The sequence below is a fragment of the Eubalaena glacialis genome, chromosome 2 (assembly GCF_028564815.1).
Source record: "Eubalaena glacialis isolate mEubGla1 chromosome 2, mEubGla1.1.hap2.+ XY, whole genome shotgun sequence".
Taxonomy (NCBI): domain Eukaryota; kingdom Metazoa; phylum Chordata; class Mammalia; order Artiodactyla; family Balaenidae; genus Eubalaena; species Eubalaena glacialis.
In genome coordinates, this window is record NC_083717.1 from 19,946,221 (window position 1) to 19,973,421 (window position 27,201).

Consider the following 27,201-nt stretch of genomic DNA (forward strand, 5'->3'; position numbering starts at 1 on the left):
TGAATATAGTTTCCTGGGCTATACAGTAGGACCTTGTTGTATATCTATTTTATATATAATAGTTTGTATCTGCTAATCCCAAACTCCTAATTTATCTCTCCCCACCCCCCTTTCCCCTTTGGTAACCATAAGTTTGTTTTCTATGTCTGAGTCTGTTTCTGTTTTATAAATAAATTCATTTGTGTCATGTTTTAGATTCCACATGTAAGTGACATAATATGGTATTTATCTTTGTCTGGCTTACTTCACTTAGTATGATAATCTCTAGGTTCATCCATGTTGCTGCAAATGGCATTATTTCATTCTTTTTCATGGCTGAGGAATATTCCATTGTGCGTGTGTGTGTCTGTGTGTGTGTCACATCTTCTTTATCCATTCATCTGTCGATGAACATTTAGGGTTGCTTCCATGTCTTGGCTACTGTAAATAGTGCTGCTATGAACACTGGGGTGCATTCCCTAATTCTCTGGAGTGTGTAAAACTGCTGCCATCTGTGCCACCTGCTGAAACAGAGCTGACAAGACACTCAGATCAGCAGCACCTCTAACTGTCTTTGAACGAGCTTCTGTCTTTGAAAATGAACTTGAAACTTCTAACCTACTATGTAGCCTATGATGTCAGCAGACAGACACGCAGGCAGATGGGCAACCTGCCAGCCTACAGCTTAGTCTAAGGTTCATCTGTTGACCCTGCTGGCTGGCCTCGCCTCCCTGAGGAGGCCACGGAGAAAGGCATTTGACTTGAACTTGATGCATGCCATGGTGGGGAGGAAAAGGCTCTGAGACACGAAAGCCAGTCATGGTCAGAGGTAGTGGAGTCTTCTTTTAATATCATGGCTTTTCCCAAGTCGCTCATGAAAGGAGGTCAGGAGGCCTAGGGGTCAGGGGGCCTGGATTCAAGTTCCACTCTGCTGGGCAGGCCGGCAATGTGATAGCATCTTTACAGGAAGGAGCCTAAGAGAGGAGTAGGTGGTCTAATGGGAGAGCACCGAACTTCCACGCGGGCTTTAAAATCAGACTGTGCACCTGTAGACTGGTGCTAGCATCTGTCACCTCTGACCCAGCACTGAATCAGAGGACAGAATTAGAGGCTGGGCTCTGCACCAGTGTACCCCGAATTCATCATCTTTCTGTGCCTTAGTTTCCTGTCTTGAAGGGTACCTGCCAGTCTGTCCCAGTGTTAGGCCTTCATGGAAAAGAATCTGTGCTCACCTGTAGAGCTGCAGGTGTCCCCTCATTCTAAGGCATACAGTTGTCCCTCAGCATCTTGTGGGGATGGGGGTCCAGGACCCCCTGTGGACACCAAAATCGGTGGATGCTGGAGTCTCATACATAAAAAAATGGCATAGTATTTGCATATTACCTACGACATCCTCCTGTGCACTTTACCTCTAGATGACCCGTAACACTTAACACGATGTTAACGCTGGGTGAGTCGCTGCCGGTAAGCAGCAAATTCAAATTTTGTTTCTTGGAGTTTTCTGGCAATTTTTCAAAAATATTTTTGAACTGCAGTTGGTTGAATCCGAGGATGTGGAACCCGTGGATCCAGACGGCCAACTGTACCGTTAGGGATTTGTGTCTAAGGACACTTGATCCAAGTTTTCCTGTCCCTGAGGGATTTCCACAGGTAGTGAGAAGGGACATATCTCCTCTGCTGGAGGATAAGTGGATAGTCTTAAACCAAACTGTAATATAGTTCCAAAGAGTTAGTGACACTGCGTGTCATCATGGTGGTGAAAAGGATGCCACTGAAACAGTGGGAGATGCACACTACTATGTATAATAGATAACCAACCAGGACCGACTGTATAGCACAGGGAACTCTACTCAATATCTTGTAATAATCTATAAGGGAACAGAGTCTGAAAAAGAATAGATATATACATATATGTCTATATAGATATAGATATGTATAACTGAATCACTTTGCTGTACGCCTGAAAGTAACACAACATTGTAAAAAAAAAAACAGTGGGAGAGAAAGAGGACCTTTCTACCCAGCAGTGGACTGTTCAGAAATGGTAAATAAAATTCTAAAGATCAAGGAAAGTAAGATTCAGGCATAAGGCTCAGAGCTGCATTACAACGAGGAGGCGGTACTGAATGCGTTTACTCAGATCTGCTTCCTGCCAGTAGAATTTTCAGCAGGAGGGGTATTGAAAAAAAAATGCGATGAGGGGCTTCCCTGTGAGCATCTTAATAAGCAGGTGTTGCTTCACCTAGGTTTAGAGGATTGCAATCTGGATTGTTGGCAAATAAAAACCACAGCTGAGATACAGAATCATTCCTCGCCGGTGGTTTGTCTTCAGCCCGAAGTTGCGGGAGAGGAGAAGCTTCTTGCGACAGCTCTGTTCTCTTTCCGGGGGTTGTAGGTTCCTCAGCTCTTTCTCACCCTCCCCTAGAGCTGTAATTTACTAAAAATGCATCGCAGATGAGCCGCTCACTTGGATTTTCCTAGTAGCTTCTTGAATTTTACCACAGGCATGAAGAGTCTCCATTAAAGCACCATCCTGGTTTCTCATTACCAGTCTGATCGGAGCTGGGTTACTATTCAAATGCTGCCGAAGCCAAAATGTGGCTGATGGGTGGTGGGGAGAGACTAAGGAACAGGAAGGGAGTGGAAAACGGGAGGGCAGCTGGTATCTGGTGTTTTCAAATGTGGGAGAGACCTGGAACTCAGTGCTACAGAGGAAGAAAAATGTTCTGAGTAAGGCATTTTAGAGCAATGTGGCAACGGATAACCCCGTAATGTGTTCCTTGCAGGTTGTCCCAGGATTCCAGCGCCGCCCTAATGGGTTTGTGAACCGCAACCGGATGGTTACTTTGCACTGGAGCCCTCCTCACTTCGGAAATCTGAAGAGCTACACTTCAACATGAAGAAGACTGTTACAGTCATTCCAGTGTTTTGGTTTATAATCATTAAAAGAAAAAAAAAGAGTAAGTTACAAAATGCTGCAGTGCTTCTTTCCTCTCCACCACCACAAAATGGTTTAGAAACCATGAAACTCCATCCCAGGATTCAAGTACAAGAACTCCATCAGGAGTTCCAGAAGGATGGAGAGTGCTTTACAAATAGTTTTAAGAGGGATTTAGTGGGGTGGGGGCTTTTCCAGGGCAGGGCTGGGTTTACTTGGCACACGTTCTGATCATGAGCTTCTGCTCTCATCCATATTCACTATGTCAAGGCTAATACCAGGCCCTACAAGTCTCCCCACGTGGGGAGGCCCTGTTCTCTCTGACAAATGGGGTCTGGCTGCAAGCGCCCAGAGTGATGAAACGGTCGCTGCTGGTTGTCACTGAGTAGCTGCTGAGAGAGAAGGAACGAGAAAGTTCTGATGTGGGTCCTCCGCCTACTCATCTGTGCCCTGTGTGACAATTTATCAGTTACATAAAATCCTGTTTCAACGCTAACAGTCTGAGAGGGTGAGAACAATGATGTAATGCTCAGAGCCGTGTACTAAAATACGGTATTTAAGTGAACAACAAATAAAAACCGAGCTCTTTGGGAGAAAATGACCACACAGAAAAGTGAAGATTAAAGCAGCAGGAACAGAGGATCTATGAGGAAAGATAAAAGGAACTGCATGACTTAGCCTGCTCAGGAGGACAGAGACGGATGATGTCAACTTAATTGAATTTTTTCTTGTCTGTTCTGAGTGAAGATGGGAAAAAATGACAGTCAATATCCTTGACACACGAATATTTATACACCTAAAGGATACTAAGTCACACATCTGTAGAAATACAGAATAGCAGAACCAGAAAAAAATCATGGAGGTCAGTGCGTAAGCAGCTTTTAGCAGGAAAAATCTCTCTGCGGGAAAGAGCTCTTTGCAGAAGGCGCCCCTTTGTCTTGTCACTAACCTTAAACCAGGCGCCCCATGCTCTACTCATCTCCGGCCCGAGCACACCTTTCATATCTTTTGATCACACAATACTTTGCCTAACTTATTGGTTCTTTCATAGACCAAAGAAGTAGGAATGAAAAGTAAGTAACTGACAGGTGACCAGATCTTTTCCCTAGCTTCCCTTCAGTAATCTTGCAAACTGTGTGAACAAGGTAGAGTCTAAAGAAAGACCACGAGGAGTCGACCAGCCTGCACACAGTGGGGATGGCGACATCTCTGACCCCCTACCTCAAAGATTCACCGAGATTACTTCCCTGTTTCCCTTTAAAAGCTTTCATGGTGGAGCAGAATCTTGGGAGGTAGTTTTTGGGGGACGCTGAGTCTACCATCTCCCCAGATTGCCGGCATTCTGATTAAAGGCAACTTTCCTTTCTGTCAACATTTGTGAGGATTGATTTTGTAAGTGGTAAGCAGCAGCACCCGACTTGATGACTAATCAGTTCAGCACGCTTATTTTACATACGAGAAACTGAGAACCCAAGAGTTTAAGGGAGGGGCTCAGGCCTTCCTTGCATCTAAGCAATGGCAGAGATAGAATCTCACAGTCAAGACCCACTGTTGTGACTGCCACCAACTACAGGCTGAGTGGCTCTGAGAACAGTCCCTCATCCCAACACGGAAGCCTGGTTCCTGGAACCCCTGGTTTCCAAGGTCTCATCTCACCTCAAGCCCCTTATCAAGCTTTAAAAATGCGATGATCCCATGAATTAAAAGTATTCCTTTAATGGTGAAAAAATATGCTGAGAATGTTGAACCAACTGTTCTCCATTTCCACTTAGAAGAGAACGCAACGAAACTTGTTTAAACTATTTTAGACAAGTTAAGCCAGGGCTAGACCAAAGACTTTGGCAATGTCTATGCAGGCAACTAAGCTGCGAGAAGAAACTGGAATGCCTCCTTCTTCACAGTTTAAGTAATATAACAATGACCCACCTTCTAAAGAACCAAGATGTAGCTCTGCTTATAAACACAATGATGGATCAGACAGAAATGCACCTTCCTATTTTTGAGGAACATCCAATAACGAAAGAGTGGTTTCCAGTATGCACTCCAAATGGAATACTGCAAAGTGATGGACCATCACTCAAAAAGGCTCAATGAAAAAAGAAAGTCTCATGTAGCTCAAAGGCAAACATCACAAAGCAGTTAGGAGTCTTGACACCCAACACCACCTCAGCCTTCTTGCCCTTTTTAAAAGTGAAGTTTGCAATCCCTGAATAAGAAAGACTATTCTTTGGAAGAATAAGTAAGAGCACAGGCTTGCCCTCCTCTGCTGAGGCACTTTGTCACTTAATCTAGAGACAAACGTTCAAAGTTCTTTTAAAAGAGTTTAATTTTCCCATAGAATTTTTCCCATAGAATCTGAGAAATCACATCAGGGCACAAATAGCAACATCGAGAAATAAAACAACAGGCTTTCTTCTACAGAATAGAAGTACATTTGTCATCTTGTAGTGTCTTATCAATTACATGACTGAAATGGGTGCTTTCTGTGACTTATTGTTCCTATTTAGTGATTCAAGAGAGCCCCTTTGGATATTTTAATTAATGCAGTGGAGCAGGTTGCATAAATAATTTTACAAACTTTCTCAGCTCTGACTTTCATCTCTTATTGGCGATGCCAAGGGGAATGTTATATCTGACTCAATTAAATGGATTCTAAATCCAGGTCAACACCACATTAATGGTCATCATGTCACCCTGAGGAGCTGATTGCCACCAGATGGCCTTATCATTTCTCCTAAATTCTCGCCAAGAACTTATTTATGCATGCCCTCCCTCCCGAAGTGAGTCTGCACATTTCCCCCAGGCCCTACATACCAGAAGCCATTCATGATCTTGGACCTTTGTTCTCCTGCTTGCCTGCATCCGTTAAGCCCTTCATCTTGGCCCGAGTTCCACCCTTCCTTCAAATCTTGTCTCCTCTGTGAGTTTTCCCCTGCTGGTTCTAGCCCTTACTGATCCGTCTCTCACCTGTATTTGTGAGGCTGCTTCTGAAATATGTCAGTTACTTCATACTGCAGACATGATACCTTATATGGATCCGTATCACCCACTGGCCATACTGTATTGGAGGAGCCCCAGGTGTTGACAGAGCCCTAGGCGCCGCCTGCAGTAGGAACGCCATACACCTGGATGGAGAGATGCCCGCCATCTCCTGTCATCAGTGATCTGACGCTCAGCATGGGCCCTGGTTCCTTATACGGGGTGTGTAAGGACCAGGCAGCTGCTAAGGGTCAAGGGTGAAGTTCAAAAGGCTCAGATTTCTTTGCCTTCTCCCAAGGTACCTTGTGCCTTGGGATACTTAGGATAAACAGCCCTTTTCCCATTATTTCTTCATTATTAGAGAACTCATTTAAATTGAAGTAGTAACTTGATGTTGGTGAAACTAACTATTCAGCTGAAGAGTCATTTAGGTAATAACTGACACAACAACAAAACAACTGCACTCACCAACGGAAACCAACACTACCTAGAAGGAATCTGAACTAAAGCTGACAGCCGTCCTCTGCTCCCAGCTTGGGCTCTTGTGACGTGTGGCCCCCAGGATGGGCAGCAGGAAAACAGTACTCCCTCCCTTCTCTCCCGTAGATGCCTAATGGCTCTGCCCTGTTCAAATGAAAAACTGCTCGGCAAAAAGGAGGCCGTGGCTTCTGTGTCCAAGGTCCCAAATAGTGTCCCCATCAGACTGCTGGGGGGGGGGCAGGTGGACGGGGCTGTGTCCAGCCCTAGGCTGACAGCACACTGGGGTCCTCTGATGAAGACCTGTTTCATCTTATCTGCAGCATTACTCTGACTACCAGGCTCCCACAGAAATGATTAATTGTTCAATTAATCTATAATTTAAGGTCCCCCAAACCAGTGGTCCCCACCCAGTCTTTATCTTACCTGACTTAGTAGCCACAACTGACACAAGGCACTTCATCCTCCTTGAAGAACTGTCCAGATGCCACACCCCCCTGGTTCTCTTCCTACTTCACTCACTGTCCCCTCTCTGTCCCTCTGAGTCCCCGGGACTCAGCCCTGGGACCTTTCCTCTCCTCCATCTACACCCGCCCCCCACTTGATGATTCCATCCAGGTTCATGGCTTTACAATGCATCAGAGGGGGACTTCCCTGGAGGTCCAGTGGTTAGGACTCTGCGCTTCCACTGCAGGGGGCATGGGTTCGATATCCCTGGTCGGGGAACTAAGATCCCACATGCCGCGTGGTGAGGCCAAACAAAACAAAAACAAAAACAAACCCCCAAACAACAAAAAAACCAAATAAAATGCACCAGAGGCTATCAGTTTCCAAATACCGTCCATCCCCACTGCTCATGGATCCATATTTGTGATTTGCCTACTCGCTAAAATTCATTTGCAGCCCCCAAATCAATACTTGGGATGCTTTTGCGGTTGTTTGTAGACCTGCCCAGAGCGGGCAGGGAGTCACCCGAGTGCTCGCTCCCAGCTGAGGGCGAACACCGCGACGCTCTGCCCTCTTGTTTTGTCTCTCACAGTGACAAGATCTATAGTTTTCATGGTCCAGTTAGTGCCACATTTTCCCACACTTTTGTGCATCCTGTTGATTTCACTATTAAAAACGGCCCCCAGGAGTCAGTGCCGAGGTGCTGTCCAGTGCTCCCAAGCACGAGAAGGCTGCGCCTTACGGAGAAAACGCGTGTTTGATGAGCTTCATTTAGGCGTGAGTTACAGTGTTGTCGGCCTGAGCTCAACAGTAATGAATCAGCAACGATATTAAATAAAGTGTCACTGGACAGAGATACACATATAACAAGGTCAAGTATCGACCAGCTGGTGACAGTGCTGGGACTAGAGACCCGCAGGAAGCCAGCCCTGTATTTCCCCTGGGAGCGGGGCGCAGGGTCTGCCCGTTCAGTGCTCACGGTGACTTTATAGGACAGAACTGCTGTGCAAAACGAGAGTCTCCCCTCAAGGCCAGACTCCTATTCCAGCTGCCTTCCTGACCTCACAAACGTTATCAAATCCAAACCTGAACCCCTGGTGATATTTCTGCAACGTTCTCCCCCCACATCTTAATTAAAGGCAACTGCACCCTTCCAAGGACTCAGGCCAAAACCCTTGGAATTACCCTTGACGTCTCTCTCTTTCAAACCCTACTTCTGGGTTTTCGGAAAATCTTGATGACGTCACCTGCACATCATATTCAGAATCCGATAGCGTCTCATCACTTCCACTCTGCCAACCTGACCCATCCCCGACCATTTCTTGCCTGGACGACTCGAGAGCCTTCTAACTGGTCTCCTTCCTTCCACCCTGGCCCTGTCCCCCCTGCCATCTCTCCTTATCCCAGCCTGTCCCCCACAGGGATCTTGGTGAAAGTTCGATCATGTCACCCGTTACCTCAGATCCCTCCAACGGCTTCCAGCCACCCGTGGTCGTGACAGTGACTTCTAAGTCCTGGTCTGCACATGCTCTGCCCACGACTTCTCTGACTTCCTCCTTTCTCACCCTGCTTCTGTCGCTCCTCCCACACTCCTGCCTCAGGGCCTTTGAAACATCCTTGGAATGCTCTTCCTCCCAATAACAGCATGGCTGACTCCTTCACTGCAATCATAACTTTACCCCACTGTCGTCTTCTTAGTGAGGGCTGCCTTGATCAGTGTAGTTAAAATTACAACCCCCTACACACACATACACAGACACACACACACACAGACACACTTCCTATTGTCTTTCCTGCTTTACTTTTCTGCATAGCACTCATGTCCATCTAAGATACTAATTAATATATTTAGCTGTTTGCTTATAGCCCGTTTCCCTCTCACTCAGATGTAAGTACCACAAGGTTGAGGATTTTTATCTGCTGTTTTTTCTTTCTACTGATGCATCCCCAGTGCCTAGCACAGAAGGTAGGCACTAAATAAATAATTCTTGAATGAGGCATAATGTAGCACTTACCATACATTATTCAATTTACCTGTTAGCCCTCTGTCTCTCACAAGACTGTGAACATTTTGAGGTCAGAGACTCCATCTAATTCGTATTTGTATTTCTAACACCAAACTACTGTGCATGACACATAACAGGAATTCAATAAACACATGCTGAATGAAGAGAAGGGGAGCAGAGAAATAAAAAATTGCTCATGTTTATGAAGCTTAGGTTTTTATTGAATTCAACAAGCATCTGTGCAAAGATGAGCAAGCCAGAGCCCCTGCTCTAGTGGAGAGGGGGAGAGACACGGATAAATATGGAAGCTGATGCAATGTTGTAAGAGCCATGATGAGAAAAGGAAAAGAACCAGGATGACAAAGGAGAGGATGGATGTTGGGCAAGCAGTCAAAAGAGGGTCATGTAGGGCTTCCCTGGTGGTGCAGTGGTTAAGAATCTGCCTGCCAATACAGGGGACATGGGTTCGAGCCCTGGTCTGGGAAGATCCCACATGCCACGGAGCAACTAAGCCCATGCGCCACAACTACCGAGCCTGCGCTTTAGAGCTCACGAGCCACAACTATTGAGCCTGTGTGCCACAACTACTGGGCCCGCGTACCACAACTACTGAAGCCCGCATGTCTAGAGCCCATGCTCTGTGACAAGAGAAGCCACGACAATGAGAAGCCCGCGCCCCACAATGAAGAGTAGCCCCCGCTCGCCGTAACTAGAGAAAGCCCGTGCACAGCAACAAAGACCCAACACAGCCAAAAATAAAAACAAATAAATAAATTAAAAAAAAAAGAAAAAGAGGGTCATGTAAGCTGGGCTTTGATGGCCGAATAGGAGCTTGCCATGCAGACTGTTGGGGAGAAACAGCCTAAGCTCAGCTGCTCACTGCCCAAGGCATGTCTACATAGACACAAGCTCCCCAGTGTTGCCCCTTTCTTACTCTAGAAGGTCCCCCAAGAATCTTGGTGCTCAATAAATGTGAACAAACAGAATTGCTATATTCCCATAGTCCTCCTTTTCCCCCTCTTCACTCCAAGAAAACTCTGTATCTGACAACAGAATTACCCGATGGCTCCACTTGCCACCATTTAGGGTAAAAGAGCAAAGGCCACGTCCAAACATCAGTCCCGGTTCCCAGACTCATCAGCGACTGACATCTAAACACAACCAGACCACTAGGATGGCAGCCACTTAGAAACCCAGAGAAACTGCCATTCCACAAGCTCTGTCAAAATGTAAAAAAGCGAAAATCAATTTAGAAAGTGCTAGAGCTTTCCAACATCAGAGCCAAATATGAGAACAGTATGATGCATATGTAAATATGCACATTCTTTGTCAGAGCCGATGTCCTGAAGCAGGAGCTGGGCGGCTACAGCATCCTCGGCTTCCTCGCCCGGCGTGGCCTGGGCAGCAGCCCCTGCGGAACAGAGCAAAGCCATTCCAGCCAGGAGACTGGACCCCATGACCTCATAGGCCTGTCCATTTTCTGATGCCTATGACTCACCACGGTTGGAACTGGCTTTTCTCCTCCCTGTCTTTTAAGAGAAATGAGAATAAGCTTGTCTCATTCATTTTTATTTGCCGCTTGCCTGGTGGCTTGGACTGAATTGGAGGAATTCCACACACACACACATCACACACACACCGCACACGCTCACATTTCCACCCACGGCCCCCACCTCAGGGCATACACATGCGTCTACACGTGCACCTCACACCACAGCTGTCGATCCAAGTCCTCCTGATGGAGTCCAGGCTCTTCCTGAAACCATGACTTCTCTATCCTAGAACGGGGACTGCTCATCCTGCCACGCATCTCCATCAGATGTGCTGGCTTCGCAGACACGATCAGAAGCATCTCCCCTTCTGTATCTAGTGCATACACACAAGCCAGGGACAAACTTCCTGGGTACTGTGACAGTCAAGAGCTAACAGGTACTGACCACATCTTCTCCTCCCCTCCCACATTTATACCATCTTGATCTCCTCCTAAATCCGTGGCTTCCTTCCCTTCCCCTCATTTTAGTCTCTATTCCCCTCAAGTCTGTTCTTTTCTCCTGAGTTCCTTTAAAAGTGCAACAGCTGTGACATTAACAGTGATGACTTAACGCCCATTATCATGCAAGCACTTGAAGGGCCCTGAAGTGCCTCCGAGGTCTTTCGGAATTTCCGACAATGCTCTGGGCCCCAGACCCGTTTAGCATGAGGCCTGCTTCCCTCAGCCTGCCTGGGACGGTCACGTGGTTGTATCCCCAAACAAACAGGAATGACAGGAGGTCATATAACATCACCTCCTCTCCTTCAGGGCAGGCTCGCTGTTCTCATTAAGAAAAGCCGTCATGGTTTGTATGATGAGAATTCAGCCTTGGTCTCCATTTTCTCAAAGTCTCTTCCAGTCTCAGTTCTTCCTGCTCTTAGACCTTCCTAGCTTGCACTCACTCTCTCCCCAGCACAAGCTGATGCCTCTACCTGGAACTGTGTCCCCTGACTTTCCCATGGTCGGGGCTGCTTCTCGTCATGAAGGCTAATGCCTGAGTCTCCTCCTGTCCCCTTAACTGTCCCAACCCCTCTTCACACCTGTCATTCTATCATACACTCCCGTTTTGTCTTCTTCATAGCATGTAAGATCTGAAACGCCCCTGTTCACCTGTTTCTTTTCTGCCTGTCTCTCCCAACTAAAAGGTCAGCTCCACGAGGGCAGGTGTTCCGTCTCATTCACTGTCTTCACCCCAGTGCCTAGAACAGCATCTGGTACATAGCAGGCACTTTCTGGATGAATGAATACAGTCATGTAAATGGAAGCCTCAATAACTTCATACACAGCTCTGATGGCCTTTCTCCGGACCCCCAGAAGATGGAAGTTGAGTCTCAGTATGTGTTCAGAACTGCCATAGCATTTTCTGCATTCTGAGTGTCAGGGACAAAGGATCTCTGGGGTTCTGATTTTAGAAAAAACTTTAATTCTTGGCTTCTCCAGGACAGATCAGGATTGGCTAATTAAAGAGAGTGACTTGGTCAAGGTTTGAATCAGATTCCTCCTATCAATATTTTCTTTCTACGTGTTTCTATCTCAACATTTTGTTTTATGTGTGTTTGCACCTTATTGTCATCCCACATGTCACTGTAAATCATTTAAAAACATAGACACACATGACATATTTCTGGTCTTAGAACCTGGGAATTCACCCAAATCAATTCCTGGCCTCCACTCAGGCCCACACCCAAATCAAACGGGATTTCTACCCAACTATTAAAAGGTTTCAGGGGAAATCACTTCCCTTCAAACTCATTCCAGTGTCTCTCAATCTTTTTATTCCTCCCTCAAGGGAAACGAAGGCAGCTGTGATCACGTGCCAGGCTCAAATGCTTAAGACAAGCGATCAGGTTGACAAGCGGGAAAACACACACGCGCAGTCCTTACCGACATAGCCTGGGGTCCCGCAGGCTGTGGACATCACGTCTCCTTTGCCCTCCATCTTGGACAATCCGAAGTCACTGATCATGATTTTGGACTCCTCATCTTGACTGTAGTACAAGAGGTTCTCAGGCTAAAAGGAAATGTAAAAAAAAATTACAACCTGTTTTAAAAGCTGGGTTAATTGTGGGAGCCTCACCAAACCACCAAAACTTAATGACAATGGAAGAACAGACTTGATCTTTAGACACAGTAAATGCCTTAAGAAAAGCAGTGTTTAGTGAAAACAATGCAGGGAGCCTTATATAGTATTGGGCACTTACGGATTTTCAATAAATGTGAGTCCCTTTCCCTTATTAGTATTTTCTCTACTTAAGAACAATGAACCATATATTGAGGCAACTAGAAAGCAGATGCCTCTCAGACTTGTCAATTCATTTCTTGGGTTAGGGGAACGGAGGTTCCCAGAAAGAAAACAGCCTTTGCAGGTGCCATTCGGTTTCTTTTTTCTGACCCTTGTCAGCAACCTGTCTCCGACCTAAGGGTCTCTCTCCCCGCCCTAAGGGACGTCCCGTGTCCATAGCTCGGGCACATGCACTGCACTTCCCCCTTTCCTGGACCAGCTGATACCCGAGCGCTCCGCTCCCTGGGAAACAGGGGGAGGTCATCACGGAATGAATCGGAGGTGGAAGATCTAGAGCTTTCTAGCCATGTGTCCTTAAAAGCTCTGTTTCTGTAGAAGATGGGTCAAGATGGTTCCTCGTTTGCTTCCCTGATTGTAAAATGTCAGAGCTCAGGCAGCAGTAACGCATGACATGCAGCAAAGGTCCGATTACAGCTCCCGTTTCCACTCTAAGTCTGTACATCAGTGGCACCTCCGTGGCATCTACATGGGAGGAGCTTAAGGATGGCAATCCTGGGGTAAACCAGGAGACAGCAAAGTTTCGTTTGTATGACATCTTGTGGAAAATTGGGGAATCTGGTTGTTTCTGGCAAAAAATGGGGGCGGGGCTTATGGAGACAGAGGGAGATGTTGAGCAAGCATCCCCCCACCCTTGCTGTCTCTCACAGTAATTTTCCATCCATGACCCCTCACTCTGCTCAATGGCTATACATCCCCATGTGTCCTTGCCACATGTGCAGTGGAGCCCAATTCTCTCCCCTAATGCAATGCCCCTCTTGCAGGAGTCTTGAATAAAGCCTTCCTTACCATTTTAACATGTGTCAGAACCATTTTTTTCTTTAACTGAACCCCAAGGAAAAAAATACTACCCCTCATTCAAAACAACATGATACATCATTCACAGTGACTTTAATCCTGTGGATGAAGCATAAAATTAGAAGAAAATCAAATGTATGCTTGAGGATGCTTTCAATTACTTTTAAACTAGAATAAAATGGGCCAGTCAATAGTAGAAATAATAACACTTAGAAAGCAGAGGGAAATAATCTAACCAAACAGTGCACGTGGTTCATGGTTTCTCTGAATGTTTACGGATTCGCCTTTGATGACCAGTAAGAATCCAATCATGCGTGCAGAGAGAATTTTTTTTTTAAAGTGTCTGATTTTATAACTTCCTGTCCCAGTACTTCTACAGCTGTAAAGTCAAGGATCTCATGCTCCTAGACAAGGCTGCATCCAGGCAGGAGATGGCCTAAGAGCCAAAAATCTCTCCTGATGCCTTCCTCCTACAGGAGATGCATTTGGATCAATAAACTGCTCTTCTGAAGGGCAATCACCAAGGAGGGTTCAATGGACTGGTCATTCTCAGCTTAGGTCAATACTTTTACTTACCTCAAGACTTAGTAAGCACAGCAGGGCTTTACTTGCGGGGAGGGGTGAACACGGAAAAAGTGGGAGGGAAGATGGGCTCAGGGATGATGTGGGTGGAGGCCCCCACTAGGCAGTAGGAGGGCTGTGAGGGGTGGAGGGAAAGGAGGAGGGAGGGGATCTTACAATGTTTCCTGGGATCCTAAGAGGCTCAGGACTCACCCGAAAAATTATTTTTCTGTATTTTACGGCATCTTTGCAAGACAATTCGTGGCCAATACTGACTTGGGATGTCAATTCCAACCCTTGTTCACATAACAAGCTTTTAGAAGATCTGAATCAACACTTCCTGTAAAGTTCATGTTATACATAGCCATACTCCTGATCCAGCGATTCTCAACTGGGGACAATTTCGCCCCCCAGGGGACATTTGGCAATGCCTAGAGACATTTTTTGGTGGTCAAAACTTCAGGACTGGTACAGGCATCTAGTGGGTAGAGACCAGGGATGCTACTAAACATGCACAGGACAGCCTCGCACAGCAAAGAATGATCCAGCTCCAAAGGGCAACAGTGCCTAACAGGAGGAGGCAACAGTGGACATTTCGCTTGTTTTGAAAAAAAGACAACTGATCATCTTTAGCAGCTTCTGGGGCAAGAAGACACGAGAATACCTTTCTGAAGGGAGAAAGAGGTATAGCCACCTGTGGGGGTAGGGTAGCATCTCAAATTGTGCTCTAATCTTAAATTAACCCAATCATGGTCTCTATTGCTCTGGCCTCTACCACAGAGTTTAATTTTCTTAGAGGTTTATGAAAATTTAATTCCTGAACCCCAACTTCCTCCACATAGATCAAACTTCTTTGTGCCTCTGAAAAGAGACCACAAAAAGGTCCTAAAATGGTAACATTCTATCCACAATTACAAGCCTGGTGATCTTAAAGCTCTACAGGCTGGGAGCTGCATGTACTTCTCCAAAAGCGTTACCTGCATGTAAAAAACATGATCTCCCATAAAGCCAATCTGGCTTTCTAAGGGGGAAATAAACATTGCCCATCTAGGAAATGGCTTACCTGCTTAGAAATGATTTCTAGTAAGTACACCACATCACATCTCTACGGTCACTAAACTAACTTGTTCAGGAAGAGCTAGCTGCCTGCTGTGGCCTGGAAGCACAGAACCGGCATTTGATGAGGGCACAAGAGAGCAGAGAAGGCACGGCTGCCCGGCACAGAGGAGCCAGGTCACCTTACCTAGCCCTTACCTGGCCCTCTGAAGGACCTGCAAGTCCTGAAGATGAACTACTTGTGCTCACAGCCCATTTCACCCATCAGGAGGCCAGCAAAGGCTGTAAGAAGTCCATCAACATCCTCAAATACCCTCGTCCAGCAGTTCTCCAAGTGTGGTTCCCAGGCCAACATCAGCATCACCTGTAAACCCCTTAGAAATGCAAGTTCCCGGGCCCCGATGCAGACCTGCAGGATCAGAACCTCTGGGGTAGAGCCAGCAATCTGTTTTTACAAGCCATCCAGACAATTCTGATGTAGGCTAACATTTGGGAGCCACTACCCTAGTCAATGGAAAATGATTAACATGGAGAAAAGAAAAAACTTCACAGTGAATTCCTATGACAGGAAAAGCCACACCATTTTATACCTTGACAGCCAGTACCAGATAACGGGCAGATGTTAACATTCTGTTTTAACACATGTTTACCATTTATTCCTTAAATTGATTTAGATTGCCCGTAGTTGTGTATAGCATGGCTTCAGTACAATATAATCCCAGTGTTTCTGATAGGAGTGGTGAGTATGTGTGCTGGGGTGAGATTTCTATCTTGACTGGTGCCGTGAGTTCTGGGGGCTGGACTTATAACTGCTGTAGAATGAAGCCACTTTATAGCCTCGGGTCAACAGCGCAGATTTTTTTCTGTTCCTCAAATTGATACGTTCGATACCTACCCTTGGTACTATGATACCTACCCTTCGGCATCCACAGAGACCCTTGGCCAAGGTGACCAAGGCCCAGATCCTTCAATGCTATTGGTGAAGGGTGAGTATTTCAAAACCTCATAGGGAAAAGATAAGAATGGAACCAACAGGACATTGGGAGAAGGCTGTAATTGTATGCCATTTAACCCATCTTTCTGGATAACCTTTTATTTCCTTTCTCCCTCACCTCACACCTTCTATCTACTGCTCCCTTTCTTTCATATGGTGGGTTGCTCTGAAACAGGGCTGGAATTGGGAAAAGACTGGAGAACTGCACTGGGCAATCTTCATGGCATCCACGTCTTGAACAAAGTTACCCTTTAGATAAGCTTGAAGCAATACACAACCTACCTCCCCATGGCCCTTTCGCTGTACAGTGGTTATTAAATGTCCCAAACAATGGCCAGCCCCATTGACCTTCATCATCTTTCAAGCTACTTCTGGGTCCCAAAGACCCTGACGACTAACAGTACACAAAGCCTACCATTCATTCCACCCATATCTACATCAAGGCAACCTCATCCCTCCTCTGGAGCCAATCTGCTCCGACAGGTGCATTGTGGGTTGGAAAGCAACTGGAGGGTGTTGCTCAGCGACAGCCTCACCTTGAGGTCCCTGTGGACAATGCCCATTCTATGGAGATAGTAGACAGCATCCAAGACCTGGCGGATCAGAGTGCTGGCATCTTTCTCTGTGTAAAATCCCTTCTCCACTATCCGGTCAAACAGCTCTCCACCAGATACACTGTTAAAAAAAAAAGAGAGAGAACAAATCAGTATAAGTTAAAAAAGACGTGTTAAATTGTTCAGTGAAAACTACCAATAAGACCTTTCAATATGGTGAAAGACCCAGACTTTATTTCAAAAATTAATCCATTTTCAGATTTAAATGTTGCCTCCTTATTCCCCAGAAGCTATATCAGGGCAGTGTTTCTATGTCATGATGGTACAGATGGTCCAAGACGAAATAAAGTAAATAAAAATAAACCAGGATCCATGGGCTAGCCAGGCCTGAGAAGTTTCTCTTGGCCTTTGCCTGCATCCTGCTGGGACAGCATTAACTCAGAATAACCTTCCAGAATATCAGCATCATCAGTTATAGGGCGATGACACTGGATAAGATGCCTCCTTTGCAAGCGAGTATAGCCTTAAAGGTTTGGGCGGTGGGAGGGGTGCTGTGGGCAAAGCAGGAAGCAGCCAACGGGACGTCCGGGTTCTTGACCCAGTTCTGCTCCTAAGATGCTGAGAGGATGGGCACTCCTGGAATCTTTTTTTTTTTTATTTTATTTTAACTTTTGGGTTTATTTATTTATTTATTTATGGCTGTGTTGGGTCTTCGTTTCTGTGCGAGGGCTTTCTCTAGTTGCGGCAAGTGGGGGCCACTCTTCATCACGGTGCGCGGGCCTCTCACTGTCGTGGCCTCTCTTGTTGCGGAGCACAGGCTCCAGACGCGCAGGCTCAGTAGTTGTGGCTCACGGGCCTAGTTGCTCCACGGCATGTGGGATCTCCCCAGACCAGGGCTCGAACCCGTGTCCCCTGCATTGGCAGGCAGATTCTCAACCACTGCGCCACCAGGGAAGCCCCCACTCCTGGAATCTTTGAACCTCAGTCTTTTTATCTGTAAAATGAGGTAGTTAATCTAGTCAACCACTCCCTGAGAGGCATCAGAGCCTCAAAGCCACTTGTGATTTACAAAAAGAGATAGAAGAATGACACTCCATTACATTGTTTTACTTTGGTTTTTGTTGAGAATATTTCATTTTAATTTCATTGAATTTCAGATTGCATTACCATTTTTTTTTGTATTTATCAAAAGGGGACCTAGGTCGCTAAAGGTTAAAAAGCCTTGGTGGACAGAGACCCTTTCAGCTCTGAGATTTGATGTTGCTCTGAGCTGAACAAAGTAACAGAACTGTAAAATCCTGAATAGAAACAATTCAGCTGATACCTTTGCCTTCAAATTCTTGGAGTACAGACTTCTCTAAGAAAAACAACGCTTTGTGCAAATTATTAAGCCATCCCTTGAAATTAGCTTCAAGGGATATATCAGCACTATTTTAATAAAAGAGAAAAAAAATTTCCAAAAACAAAATGAAAAAGGTGTATGTGAAATATTAAGATCATAAAAGTTTCACAAACAACTTTTACATCTTTAAAAGACAGGCCCCAGCAGTAACACACATACATACACTAACACACAAAGCTATGATTCATTTTCTTCAAGTCAAGGCAATTAATGTTCAATAACTGAGCCACTGAAATGTTCTTTTTAAAAAAAACTAATAAAATACAATTGCAGCTATAAAAGGCCTATGTATTAGAGTCTTTCCCATTACATATAATCATTCCAAGCCATATTGCGCTTGCATAATGTCTCACTTCCAAAGCAAACTGAGCAATCTAGATAAAAGAAGAAGGACGCTCAGGAGAAATAAAAAGCAATTCAAAGAGTGAAAAGAAATACAAACAGGGGAGCAACTACATCCTGACGACCATGTTGTCTACATTATCCATCCTTAGGTAAGCCCAGATCCCAAGACATTCCCTCTCCGCAACTCACATCAAGTTCTCGCCACTCTTCATTTTCTGGAACCTTCTTCCAATGATTTCAATGGAAGAACTTTGCATTACAGGAGATGCACAGTTGCCAGGGGTAGGGTGAACCTGCGTGCATTCACTTGGAGGCATTCACTTCACTGAATCATTTATTCAATCATTCATTCCATGTGTACTGGGCGCCCATTAGGTGCCAGCCACCCTATGCAGTTGGTGCCAATCAAGGCGGCATTAGCTGCGCCGGAGGAAAACCCTGTCTTGATTGTGCCCCTCCTCATTCCCTACATCAGCCCACCTTCAATAAGGGCACCGCTTACTAGTGCTCCGGTGCTTTCTTACCGCTGGGCTGCCTGCTACTCACACCCTCTGCAAGGTGCTGGAAGCCCTCGAGCAACAATGCTCACCCCTGGGATTTCCCTGGTGGTCTAGCAGCTACGACTCCGCACTCCCAATGCAGGAGCAATCCCTGGTACGATCCCTGGTCAGGAAACTAGATCCTGCATGCCGCAACTAAGACCGGCACAGCCAAATAAATAAATAATAATAATAATAATAATAATAAAAAAAACCTCACCCCTTCCTCCACCTCCCACCCTTAGCACTCTATGACCTGCACTTTGCCAGATCCCTTCCCTCCCTCAAAACTGATCTTTCCTGCTTCCCATTCTCTCAAAGTCCACCTCTCTGCAATGTGATATAAGGTATTAATAGCCACTGAATAATATTTTCACTGTGATAGGTCAGCAATGCAATAAGAATTGAAACATTAGAGTTGAAGTTTAAGATACTCCTGTCACATGTAGTGGCAGGGTCTCAATTTTCTGCACATTTAGTATTTCACTTCTTAAATTCCAAACTGCACCAGGGATTTATTTTTCTGAACATGGCTCACAAAGAATGTGATTTCCTTAGAAACCAAGGAACAGGGGGAAAGTTTAAAAAACTTGCCAATAAAAAATGTAACAATACTGATAAAAATACCTTAAAGTTTGTAAATCACTTTATACTTTCCAGAAATCTCCTTAAGCACACATTTCAAAAGGTCATTCTTACAGACTGAACGTTTGTGCGCCCCCGTCCCCCAATTCATATGTTGAAGCTCTAACTGTCCCCCTCCCCCCAACTGTGTGATGGTATTTGGAGGTGGGAATTTGCGGAAGTAATTAGGTTTAGTTGAGGTCATGAGGGTGGGGCCCTGATGATGGAATTAGTGTCTCCATGAGAAGAATAAGGGACACCACAGAGTTTTCTTTCTCTAAGCCATGTGAGGACCAAGTGAGAAGGCTGCCATCTGTAAGCCAGGAACAGAGGCCTAACAGGAACCAAACGTGCCAGCACCTTGATCTTAGACATCCCATACTCCAGAACTGTGAGAAATACATCTCTGTCCTTTAAGCTGCCCAGTCGCTGGTATTTTGTTATGACAGCCTGAGCTAAGACACCCAGTCATTTTCAAAATCACTTGTGAACAACCAGAATCCCAGAATCACTGATAAGGAAATAAATTTAGAATTGTGGCGAGGGGCGTGTCTCATTTTCAGGCTGGCAGGACACGTGAAGGTTGGGGCGGTGGGCTGCTGAGCTGACACGTTGTTTGCTTGAGTCAATATCCTTCTACGGCAAGCTTCCAATGTGTGCGGTTTAAAGGTCCTCTTTAGAAATGGAGTTCCCCAATGAAAACACGCAAAGCATCAGAATGTAGTTGGAAGGATCAGGGGTCAGGTGATTGGAGAAAAGGAGTAGGACCATAATAAGAGGTCAATAAATAAAATTACTTAATGGCAGCTATGGGAGAGAGGTTCAGCTTTAGGGGGATGTAGTTATATAGAAGGAAACTGGCTACCAAAGACTAAGGAAGCAGAAGACAGGAATATGGTTTGAAAATTCTCTACTCCTCTCAATTTGAACTTGGACATTTATTTAGAATAACCTGCCTTTGCAGTGAACTTGGGTTTGCTCAGTCTCTGATCTTCCTTGCCTATTACACTGCACTGCTATCACTGTATGTGAATCTTAACTATGCAAAAACCAAATAGTTGGACGTAATGATCTCAATAAAATTTGTTTACTTGCAAAATTTTAAGTAACGCAAATCTCTTCAAATTAAAAAATAGTCAAGAAACAGAATTTCAAAGTTGCTGGATCAAATAAACTAAGTTTTGATTCTATACTGTAATATATTCTGTAATGTACTATTATATACAACTTTGTCAGTATGCCATGCATCCACTGTTAATACTGGGCAAACCATGTTGTTTTTTACATGCACTTGAACTTCTCCATCTGATTTTGGTAGATATTTTCCTCTTATTTTAAGATTTACTGCTAATTATAGTCTAAAATGTTTTATATCTTACATCACCCACACGTTCATTCAAAAATGGTACTTGTGCTAATGCTGAAAAATGGGCTCCAAAAATCTATTACTCTAGAAGTTAGATTTAATAAAATATGAAAAAGGCCAATGGAAACCAGAATATGTCACCCCCAAATATGCCTCTTAGACATAAAATTATTTTGAACTGAAGGCAGTTAAGAAGCAAGTAAATGTAAAAGAAGCTCCCACTTTTCTGTCTGAAGGCAGGAAATAAATTCTCCTTTCACTGGAGACAGACTCTTATCAGCCCAGAGTGAAACTGGCAAGCAAACCATGTTCAACTAACCCTTATCATCTTAGTTACACGTCTTCACCATTTACTACCCCTATTACAAACTCCTTTGTCTTGTCCATTCTTCACAAATTTATTGTTTGCCTAAAAGGTATAAAAAGCTTCCTGCTTTGGTCACTTCTTGAGGTCTTCATTCCCTTGTGAAGCCTCCTGTGGATATGTAAAAATTCAATAAAATGTGTTTGCTTTTTTTCCTATTCATCTGTCTTTGTGAGTTTCATCTTCAGATCCAGCCAGGGACCATCTGAGGGTTAAAGAAAAAAACTTCTTCCTTCCCAAAAAGGCCAAATAGTATAGTGCTGTGCTATTTATATTAGAGACAGGAGTCTGAGAAGTATTAGTGCTGATACTGGGGATGATAAAAAGCAGTGTTACAGCAGATATGCCCTGAAATTCACAAGAATGTCAGATAACTAGGCAGTGCCAGTGTTAAAGACCCGGGTGACGTGGCTACAAGAGCCACATGCCTTAATGTGCCCCAGAGCAAGGCTGGTTATAAATGCGTGTTTTCTAGGAACCATTTCCCCTGTTTAATCCTAAGGGGAAGGTAGTCCTGAAACATACAGGTTGTGATTGAGAGGCTGCAAACAAAGCATTTTTCAACTGTGAAACCCCAAGGCCCAGACGACAGAAATTTTTTTTCACCCAGCCTTTAGAAAGATAAAGACCATCAGTCTTTGCCTCAATCGAGTCCCAACTTGGCAGCCCCTGGAACTTCCTTCCTCCCATGCAGGGCACCCGCTGTCTCTCTGTCCCCTGATCCTCACGACTTCATGTGTCTTTGGTGCCCTCACTCTCTGCTCCTGGGGGGACTCTCTCACCCACTCTGGGACGATTAAGGGTTTATTTCATGAAAACTTTGTCCTCAATATTTCCCTCCTTCAACAAATCCCACTTTAATAATCAAAATATCTTTATTCTCAGAATACAGTTTCACAACATCTTCCCAGCCTCAATCTGTTCAGAAATTTCCAAAACACAAACACATGCCTCTCCGTGGAATGGGGCAGAGAAATGTAATTCCTTGTGTGCCACTGCATTTTGATTCTGGCTCTTTTCCCTTCTCAGTTTCTGGGTGTTGTGGACTGAATTGTGTCCCCCAGCCCCCAACTTTTTTATGTTGAAATCCTAACAGCTGCCCACCGCCGCCTCCCCCCTCCCACCCGCCCGCCAAAGTACAACTCAGAATGTGACTGTACTTGGAGACGGGGCCTTTAAAGAGGTAATTAAAGTTCAATGAGGTCATACAGGTCCAGGGAGAGAAGACACCAGGGATGAACACAGAGGCTGGACCCTGTGAGGACACAGTGAGAAGGCAGCTGTCTGCACGCCAAGGAGAGAGGCTCCAGGAGAAGCCAAACCTGCTGACACTCTGATCTTGGACTTCCAGTCTCCAGAATGCTGAGGAAATAATTTCTGTTGTTTCAAGTCACCCAGTGCGTGGTATTTTGTGATGGCAGCCCAAGCAGACTAATACACTGGGCAACTAAAGGAGAGTCCATATTTGTGTACTGTATCTTTGAATGTATACTCTCTTTATATTTTTTTCAGGGTTTATTGGGGGAAAACATTTTTTCTACTTTACTTGCATTGCATGCTTTTTTATTCACCTAATCAAATAGTCTTGCATCAAGTGATAAAATATGCTGTCCCTGTTTCCAAGGGGTACACAGTCCAGTGTGTATGGGGGGCGGGTGACCAAGATACACAGACAAGAAAAACACAGTACAGATGGTTCTGATGTTGAAGGGAGAGGGGGTGAAGGTGTTTTGGAAGACCACAGAAGGCCAGGGGACAGGACAGGAAAAAGTGAATCGGAGCTGTCTTAAAGGAGGAGCAGTATTTAGTCAAGTGGAGAAAAGTCCAGTGGGCAGGCAGAGTCCAGTTATTTGAACGATCATGAAAGGAGTTTTTGCTGAATTAATTTTCAGGGAAATAGAATCAATGAAAGAAGCATTAAGTGAGCACCTTCTATAAGCCCACCATGTGGCATGCAGTTAGTCTCTATTTGGGGTGCTACAAACTAAGTTCAAGTTGACCATCAAGACCACTAGCAACTAATGACTTGCCAGACTGTGATCCTGGCTGGTTGACCACAGGACGTCGTAGACGGGAGAAATCCGTGGTTAGAGAAGGTTCCTAAAGGAGGTATCTGAACTTCCTTTGTGTCCTCAGTCTAGCACAGCACTCACTGAATGGCAGAAAAGTGCTGGCTGATTCCTGAAGGAAGGCGTTAGGAGGAAGATCATGACAGGCAGGGAGAAGAGGGAGATGCAGGAACGGACAAGATATGCAAAGAAGCCGGACTTATCTGGAAGATGTGACCGGTGAGGATGAGTCAAATCACAAAAGATTCTGGAAACCACGCAGCAGAGACTGGATGGGCTGCATTGGACCACACTTAATTCTAAGCTGCTTGTGATCTAAGGCAACCCACTTCTGAGAGATGCTACTGAGAGTGTGACCATCTGTGCATGTGGGCATGGAGGGGAGGGACATCTTGGAACCAAAGTCCTTTTGCAGGGTGTGTACTCTGTCCTCCAAAGCAGGTCTGTCCCTGCCATCCTGGAGGCCTACTGCTTTTACAGTCTCAGTCCTGCAGGCTTCCTACCACCTTTAGATGTGCTCACAAGAGCACATCTAAAATCCATTCCTCCGACTCCATGTCAGCCAGCTCTGTAGTGTGCACTGATTTTCCATCCATCCAGGCAACAACTTTCACTGCCTTTGGTGGGGCCTCAGTGATTCCTAACAATCATCTCTCCCTGTTTTCCAACTATGCCCCTCCAGCTCCCATCCAGCTGCCCCTCAAGGCTGGCCAGGAACAATGTGGTTACAGACAAAACAATGGGTAAGAAAGAAGTGAAGTTGTTTTAATTTTGTATATGAAACGTGCTTGCTGAGACTCTGATAGAGAAATTCTACTTTTGCATTACTCATAAGAAAAGGATGAAAAGATTTGTTGAAAAAAATTATTAGCATGCTCAAGATTAAAACAGCTAATCTCTTCCATCACCTGTCCACATTCCAAAAAAAGATAAGTTAATTACAAAATCATTTTTATGGGCCCAGCACGCTTCCACTGCACCACCCTGCTACAAATCATTTTTAGATTTTTGTATTCTAAGAGGGCAAAGCGTGTCTTATCCATATTGAATCCCCAGGATTTATGACTTATATTCTAGTGAAGGAGGAAGAGAAAGGAAATAAATGAACAAATAGGTAAATGTGAAACATTCAGAGTTCAAAACACTGTGGGGAGATAGAAACAAGCCTGAGATGAGTATGTGGTGGAGCCACTTTTATGTGGGCTCCGAGATGGCCCCACTGGATGACAGGGAAGAGTCAGCCCAGTGATGATCGGGGAGAGCTTCTGGGCAAAGGGGTGAGCCTGTCCTAAGACCCTTAGGACAGCACAGGTCTTTCTTAGGGTATTTGGGGACCAAAAGCAAAGTCATGGCGACTGGAATCTGGTGGGCAGAGTAGAGTGGTTGAGAAAGACGAAGGCTCAGGTCATGCAGGGCCATGTGTTATGGGTTGAATGTTTATGTTCCCCACCCACCCCCACCAAATTCATATGTTGACCTAACCCACAAAGTGATGGTATTAGGAGGTGGAGCTTTTGGGAGGTAATCAGGCCATGAGGGTGGAGCCCTCATGAACGGGATTAGTGCCCTCATCAGAGACCCCAGAGAACTAGCTGGCCCTACTTCCACGTGAGGACACAAGAAGTTGGCAGAACCTGGAAGACGGCTCTTACCAGAATGCAACCACGCTGGCACTCTGATCTGGGACTTCCAGGCTCCAGAGCTGTGAGAAACAAATTTCTGTTGTCTATAAGCCACCTGATCTATGGTACTTTGTTATGGCAGCCCAAATGGAAAAAGAGGCCATGTAAACTAAGATTTAAACAGGGGGTTTATTCTGTAACAGATGAGGTATCATTGGAGGGTTTTCAGCCAGGAGACAGGGGAACTGGTTTACAGTTTTCAAAAATCACTCTGGCTGCCTGCAGTGTGGACAATAGGTTATAGGGCAAGAGTGGAAGAAGGCAGATCATTGTGGAGCCACTGTAGTGATCCATGTGACAGAGGCTGGTGGCTCAGCTTGGGGAACACTGGAGTCTAAGAGAAGTATACAGACATGAGGTATGTTTTCGAGACACAGTAGACAAGACTAACTGATGAAGTTGACATAAGGCATGCTAGAAGGAGAGGAATCAAGAACGTCTCCTAGATTTTTGACTTGAGGAACAGCTAGATTATTTGAAAAGGGGGTCCCTGGTGAAAGAACAAATTTGGAGGGGTTAAAAACAACTAGGGCAGTACTGACCACCAGAACTTCCTGTGATGATGGAAATGCTTTTTATCTGCAATCTGATGTGGTGACCACTACTCACAGAGAGCTACGGTGCATCTGAAATGTGGCTAGTGCAACTGGAAAACCGACCTTTAAATCTTATTTAATTTTAATTAATGTATTAACTAATGTAAATAGCTCCATGGCACTACCATATTGGATTGCATAGATCTTGAGCCTTGGGTAGGATATGGAAGTCTGAGATGCCTGTTGGATGGAGATGTCAAGCAGGTAGCCATAGATACGAGCCTGAAGGTCATGGGGAGGATTAGGGCTAGAGTTCAAAACTAGCAAGTCATCAGCATGCAGATGGTCTTCAAAGCCAAGAGGGTAGACCTGATCCCGTGGGAGAGTGTAGCTGGATAAGGAAAAGGCGTCTGAGTGCTGGGGATGCCAACACTCAGTTAAGGATGAGCCAGCAAAGGACCAGACAGCAGTAGGAAGCAAAGGAGGCGTGTGGGGCCATGGAAATCAAGGAGAAGGGTCTAGTCAACTCTGACAGATGCTGCTGAGAGATGAGGGCAGAGACATGTCCATTGTATTTACGAAGACGAAGATCAGGGCTGGAGGCGAAGAGCTGGGAGTCATCGGCATATGAGATGGCTTCTAGACCTTGGGACTGGAGATGTCCGAGGATTGGCCTCTCTGAGCCTCATTTTCTCAACTATACAAGGGGGAATTATGCCTGATCTAAGAATTAAGTGAGGGGACTTCCCTGGTGGTCCAGTGGGTAAGACGACGCTCCCAATGCAGGGGGCCCAGTTTCGATCCCTGGTCCAGGAACTAGATCCCACATGCATGCCGCAACTAAGAAGTCCACATGCTGCAAGTAAACATGCCGCAGCAAAGATCCTGCATGCTGGTGCAGGCAAAATAAATAAATAAATAAATAAATTTTTAAAAAGAAAAAGAATTAAGTTAGACAATGAAGGGAAAATCCCTAGGCAGACTCCTGGTGTGCTGCAGTGTTTTGTAAAGATCGGTGCCCTTCTCCCTTTTCTGCAGGGGATCGGGGGCAGGAGCCAACCACTGACTGACAAGGGATCAGTGCGAAGGGAGCTGCTAGAAACAGGGAGTTGCAATCTGAGGAGGGTGACATAGGGCTTCAGGCTGAACAGGCAGGAGAGTCCCCTGCTCTCTTCTCTGGTCCGTGCAGACAGGCTGGGTTTTTTGAAGATATCCATGCACTTGATTAGGATGAAAATTTGTGACAATGTCAGCCTTCTTACGTAATCTCACAACTTTGTATTGTGACTTCTGTATTAATTAGATGCATTTCTATAACCTTCTACAATGAGGACTTGCAATGTGAGGGTCAGAACGTTTTTGACCTCCGATGGCACATTTCCTGAGATGTTCTAGGTTAATGAAATACTAATAGATGTGCCAGAGCCCCAGGCAGTGACCTTGTGGTAGAACGTACACAGTATGGGTTTTATATTAACAGACGTTCTTGAATATATCAAATATAATTTTTGGAAAAATTCTGTAATGAAATGTTTGTTACATACTGGCCTTCCCACCATTAGTTCCAATGAGGAAAATTTCACTTGGCAACAATTTTTTTTCTTTTGCAATTTTCTAGTATTAAAATAATTTTGCATTCCTTGAATAGATAACAA

The 27,201-nt window shown here is 45.1% G+C and overlaps 1 protein-coding gene across 3 annotated transcripts in view; it reads right to left on the reverse strand.

The window, feature by feature from the left end:
• Nucleotides 1–27,201, reverse strand: part of CAMK1D (calcium/calmodulin dependent protein kinase ID) — a 418,443-nt gene that overhangs the window by 42,604 nt on the left and 348,638 nt on the right. For all 3 annotated transcript variants that reach the window (XM_061179320.1, XM_061179340.1, XM_061179330.1), the window contains 2 exons: nucleotides 16,602–16,740; nucleotides 12,242–12,368 (listed from right to left, as the gene is read on the reverse strand). In XM_061179320.1, the coding sequence (XP_061035303.1) occupies nucleotides 12,242–12,368; nucleotides 16,602–16,740 (266 nt within the window). The remainder of the gene's footprint in view (nucleotides 1–12,241; nucleotides 12,369–16,601; nucleotides 16,741–27,201) is intronic.